This window comes from Fistularia commersonii, chromosome 15 (genome assembly GCF_037954325.1).
Source record: "Fistularia commersonii isolate RoL2024-O1a breed Wild chromosome 15, RoL_Fcom_v1.0, whole genome shotgun sequence".
Classification (NCBI taxonomy): domain Eukaryota; kingdom Metazoa; phylum Chordata; class Actinopteri; order Syngnathiformes; family Fistulariidae; genus Fistularia; species Fistularia commersonii.
The window spans coordinates 1510543-1516096 of NC_141298.1; the positions used below are offsets into that span (position 1 = coordinate 1510543).

The following is a 5554-nucleotide window of genomic DNA, read 5'->3' on the forward strand; positions in this document are numbered from 1 at the left end:
TTTCAAGTTAATGTTCCTAATTTGATGCTAACACCCCCAGCACATCACCCAATTGCATTAAATTTGCCCAAATGTTTTAAATATATGCAATTTAAATCTTCGAAAAGAAGACCAAGTTTATCTCTATAATACTTCTTTTCCATAATAAGCTTGCAATGGAAATTGGATTTTTAAAAGGAAAAAGAAATAAACAACAGTGAAATTGATCACTACAATAGTGAAATTAATGCAGAATGACAGAATAAAACGTAGTGCAGCCAAACTACAGTGCATTCACATCACATGGATCAAACAATCATAATTCTAGAGAATTAAGCTCACCCAAGTTCATTTTGAAGTTAAACTGTAACATGGTGAAAAACACGTGGACCCATCTTTAACAAATCGGGAAATATTCCATTGTTTGTACAGTATGGAGGTCATGCACAGTTTGTTTGTCCTTTAAGTTAAATGATGAAATACTGTTTGTCTGTTGACTATGAGAAGTGTTAGCAGGATATCATAATCTATTAATGGGATTGAGGCCTTAAGACACTGGCAAATGCTCCCATGTCAACATCACTCATTAGTCCTCTCAATTAGGAAGGACTTACTCGAGAGGAAGGGTAATGTTTGCTTACCAATATTACCCAAGTTTATTTTTCACAAATTGAAATAACTCTAATCCAACTAATCCTGATCAGAGTAAAAATGATTATAATGGATATCTGGTTTACAAGCCGGTGACACAGTGGTTAGCGCTTGGCCCTTTTAACGCAAAGGACCCTGGTTCAAATCCAACAGTTACATTATGTGGGGAGTTTGCATGTTAACTGGTTTCCTCCCACAGTCCAAAAACATGCAGATGAATTAGAAAATATTGGGAAAAATTGCCCCCAAATGATTGAATGAGTGAAAGGTTGTTTGTCTATATATGTGGCGATCAGTCCAGGGTGCTGCTCACCTGACAGCTGGGCTATTCTGTAAGTGCAGGATAGGCAGGAGATGGATGGATGGGTTTACAAGCAACAATCTATTGAAACAAATGCTTCTGATACTGTGCTTATGAAAACATCCATGTGATTAAGGGGGTAATTTCTACAAAGTGAAATAAACTTGTTACTCATCTCATGCTCTGGGAGAGTCGTACTTTAAGAATTCATATTGACTGCTATGTGAGAGAGCTGTTGCCTGAACATCCATCCCCGAATAAAAAAATAGCAGGTGCTGGTGTTGGTTTAAATCAGCCCATTTAACCTGGAGATTTACCATGCTACTTGTAAACAGCACCCAATATCTTCCTATGATTTGGTCATAAGTGTCCACCGAAGATGGCTTCTCTACTTCTGGATCAATCCCTTGGAGCTGCTGGCATTTGAAATATTAACCCCGTTAAAATTCAAGTGGCCATTGTATTGAAATGATTTGTTTCAACATTTTGATGTGCTCTTTGTGGAAGAATTGGTCCTGTTGCATTGTCTAAAACATGCACGTTTCTTTAACCCTGGATAATGTCTCACTAGCAGCCGTCTGAAGTAGCTCCGGAACTTTTTCCCAACAAATGTATAAATGATGGGACTAATGCAAAAGTAAATAAAGGCAATGTTACGAGTAACTTGAAAGGCATAACCCTTTCTCTTCATTTGCTCACAGTTCTGGTCTTCATTATAATACATTAGTATGACAATGTTGAATGGGGTCCAGCAAATAAAAAACAGCAGCACAATGGTGAAAATCAGCCTAACTGTCTTGAACTTGGTGATTATCTTGGATGAAAGGACAGTAATGGAAATTCTTATGTAGCAGTACACAATAACAGCTAGGGGGAAGAGCAAAAACAGGAATAGCTGAAGGTAAAACCCAGATATTTTCAGCAGAGCCATGTCAATATAAATAATATCACCAGGATATTCCTGACAGTAGGTTTTATTGCTGATATATCTGAAAGTGGTATGGACAATCATTGGCTTGATGCAGGCTAGACCACTGACCAACCATACCACAAAACAGGAGGTGACTGCATAGGTTCTAGTCCTCATCTGTGATGTGCGCAAGGAGTAAACAACTGCAAGATGCCGGTCAAAGGTTAAAAGGGTGAGAAATAAGACAGAGCTGTAGAAGCCTAGATAATAGACACTGCCAACTATTTTGCACATAACTTTCCCAAAGATCCAATCGGAGAGCTCCATGTAAACTCCCCAGAAGGGAAGGCTGCTTGTGAAGATCATGGAGGAAATTACCAGGTTCAGCAGCAAGATGTTGGTAACAGTGGTCAGCTTCTCAAACCTATGAGACGATCAGAAACAAAAACTAATGGTCACATAGAGAGATTGGGTAAAACATCTATCTGTTTTGTCATCGTCCAACAAAATAAATCATTTTGATTATTCAGATATGTGTTATTTATTTATATACATCACCTGTTGCAGGACACTATGGAATGTAAAATTTGTGATCTAAAATGGCAATTGGACTGAAGACGGACTACTTTTATTTCTATTAATGCTGTTTCAGGATGTATGAAATTTAAAAGAACATTTAAAATATATGGGAATGTGTCTATGGAGGTTCTCAGTTAACCAAGTCATGGTTAATTCTTGTCAAAATCTTCTCATAGCAGCTGGATTTGATGTCCCTCCCTTGAAGAAGTTTCACCTCTCATCCGAGACTCTTCTTTTGTTCAAATGGACAGTGGGGAGTTTGTGAATATAACCACCAGAGTCTGGTGGTTAGTCTCTTGGACTGCAGTAGCAAGCAGTTAGTCTGGTGGTTGTATTCAGAAAACTCCCCACAGTCCATTTGAACTAAAGACGCCTCTCGGACAAGAGGTGAAAGACCTTCAAGGGAAGAAAATCAGTCCAGTTGCTATGTGAAGAACATTTTAACAAGACTATTATGGGAACAATATGTATCATATAGTCTCCAGCATGAACAGGAACAAAAGCATAACCTTAGTTTGTCACCAACAGAATTCCCAAATATGGGTTCACCCTCTGAGTCACTGCATCTCAATAGGTTGAAAAAGTAGTGGTGCTTTTGATTCATCATGAGTCATCTGTCTTGTATTTTTTCCCATTCAAGCTAAATTTGCTCTTAAAAGAAATAAGTGTCTACATTTGTTCAACTCCTATACCTGTTTATAAAATGTATTACTTTTTTATTTATTTATTTTTTTGTAATTTAACAGTGAATGGTCTTACAATTTTTTTCTCTCTCATACGGTTTTGCATTGGATGAATAGATGTAAATCCTCAATATCTAAGAAATGAGTGCCTCAAGGATCACGTTTATTCCCATTTTGCCTTTGTCTGAATAATGAAAGACATTGAAAAACATTGAAAACAATGAAACAATGTAAATTTTGAGTAATGAGCTTCTACATTTGACATGATTGATCAATAATTTAACTACATTTTGTAAATAAAGTAATGAATACCACCTGTTTTGTGTGTGATGGTGACAAAGTAAATGATTTCTTCAGAAATGTTAACCGTCAAATGTTGACAACTGGGCTTCTTTTTTGTTTTCCTTTGAAGTTGTTTCACCTTTCATCCGAGAGCCTTCTTCAATACATCTATACCACGGGGCAACTGGTGGGATTTGGGTTGGGCATTTGTCCAAGTTGTTTTGAATTGTTATCTCGACAAGTACATTGTTTTGCAGACCCCAGATTGGATGGGGCTGTTCATGTTATTGTGTGCGTTTGTGTTGTCTTGGGAACAAAGCTACAAATACCAGGGACTCACCTGAGTTGGCATGAGGTGAGTTGGAATATGATAAGGATTCAGATTCCAGGGACTCACCTGAGATTCCAACTCAGGTGAGTCCCTGGAAGTGAAGAAGCCTCTCAGATGGGAGGTGAAACGTCTTCTCAACAAAAAAACATTTTTTAATTACAATAAGTTGTAGATGAATAAAGTGTTGAAGTAATTTCACACCAAACATGGATTTCTATTGAAAAAAGACATCATGGGTTCTTGTGAAAGCTCCCCTTGCATAGGTGTGAGTGAGAGAATAAATTATCCTATGTCGCTGTCTGTATGTGACTTGTGATTGGCCATGGATTTAACCTTTTAATTTTTTCAGATGCAAGGTGGGACATGCAATAGCCACAACGCCAATCCCAAATCTACATGACTTCTCACCAAATGCATGTGAAACTCAGTACATAAAATGAATAAATGCTTGTGAAATGCTGCAAGAAATTCATGTATGGCGTACGATACCCTTTGTATGTCTTCTGATGTACCTCAGAAAATATATATAGAATTGCAACAACTGCAGAACCTCCTATTGGAGTGTGATCATGGTATATCCATTTTATGAAACTCATTGCAAAAGCCGACAATTTGCAAATATTCCTGTCATTCAGCTGGGCTGATGGAGCTGAGGCCTGAATTGTAAAGTGTCTAATGAATGGACAAGAGACAATGTGAGATGGATCAAATCTAAACTTTGAACTCTGATTTGCTTATCCCTTTTATATATGGCTGATAGCATGCCGTACCAAACAAGATAGTGCCTTAACATCTTTACAAAATCCAAGGATTCTGATGCAAAATATTAAAAAGAGACTTTTAACTAACTGTAATTTAACTGGGAGTGTAAAATTCAGAAGTCACTGTAAATTCTTCTTGTATTTAACAAGTTCAATACCAGAGATGACAGAATAAAGACAAATAGGAAACTTAGATTCACAAAATTGAGTAGTTTAGGAGAATGCTCTGGACAATACACTCACCGATGAATGATGAGCAGGACAAGCCCATTGCCAAAGAGACTGAATACAAACATGAAGTAATAGAGAATGGAAAGCCAGGCTCCAAGATAGTTGTCCCCTTCTGGACTACATGGTGCAGCAGGTGTGAAAAATTCATCCGTGTAATTGTCATTCAGATAAGCATATGCTGTAGATTCCATCTCCACTTCAGAAATAAGCAGGGAACCTGTCAGAAAAAAAAAAAAAACTGTTCTGTCCAGAATTAATGATTGCGTTAACTACTTTTGCAAGGCATGCAAATAAATTAAATGCACTTTTTTTTACCAAGGCGCCTCTGGGAACTCAAGGAAAAAAAAATCATATTTGCTTGGATGAGGATCACACTAAAGTGAGCTGACTTACCGTCTGACGAGCAGAGGAGCTTCCCCTGGTTCACTGGCTCTGAAGGCCAGAGCTGTCTGACGCACAGTGGCTGCTAGTCACTCCAAGATACATCGGCCACCAAGGGGAAGGAACTAACATAGAAGTTGTGTATGCATATTTGTGTGTGTGTGTGTGTGTGTGTGTGTGTGTGTGTGTGTGTGTGTGTGTGTGTGTGCTTCTGTGTATGTATGCGTGTGGCTGGCTGAGTGATCAGCAGGGTGTGGTGATGTGTCTACTGCAGCCAGCTAAGCGAGCCATTGCTTGTAAGGATGCCTACAGTCTCCCTCCTTAAGCCTCTACCGCTGACTTCCCCTGATGGGGTCCAGGAAGCAGTTATTATGTCTTCTGTGGTCAGTTCATAGCCTCCCCCTCACAAAGACTTTCACTATGTCTCCTTGTGACAGCCCATATAAACCCAGGCTGAATTAAGGC

General features: G+C 38.6%; 1 protein-coding gene across 1 annotated transcript; it reads right to left on the reverse strand.

Moving 5' to 3' along the window:
* Positions 1 to 1409: 1409 nt before the first annotated feature.
* On the reverse strand, positions 1410 to 4899 carry LOC147226208 (C-C chemokine receptor type 1-like). Its single transcript, XM_086161090.1, has 2 exons — positions 4721 to 4899; positions 1410 to 2265 (listed from the first exon to the last, which is right to left on the reverse strand). The coding sequence occupies exons 1-2, from the start codon at positions 4897 to 4899 to the stop codon at positions 1410 to 1412; spliced, it is 1035 nt and encodes a 344-aa protein (XP_086017216.1).
* Between the last annotated feature and the right edge of the window lie 655 nt (positions 4900 to 5554).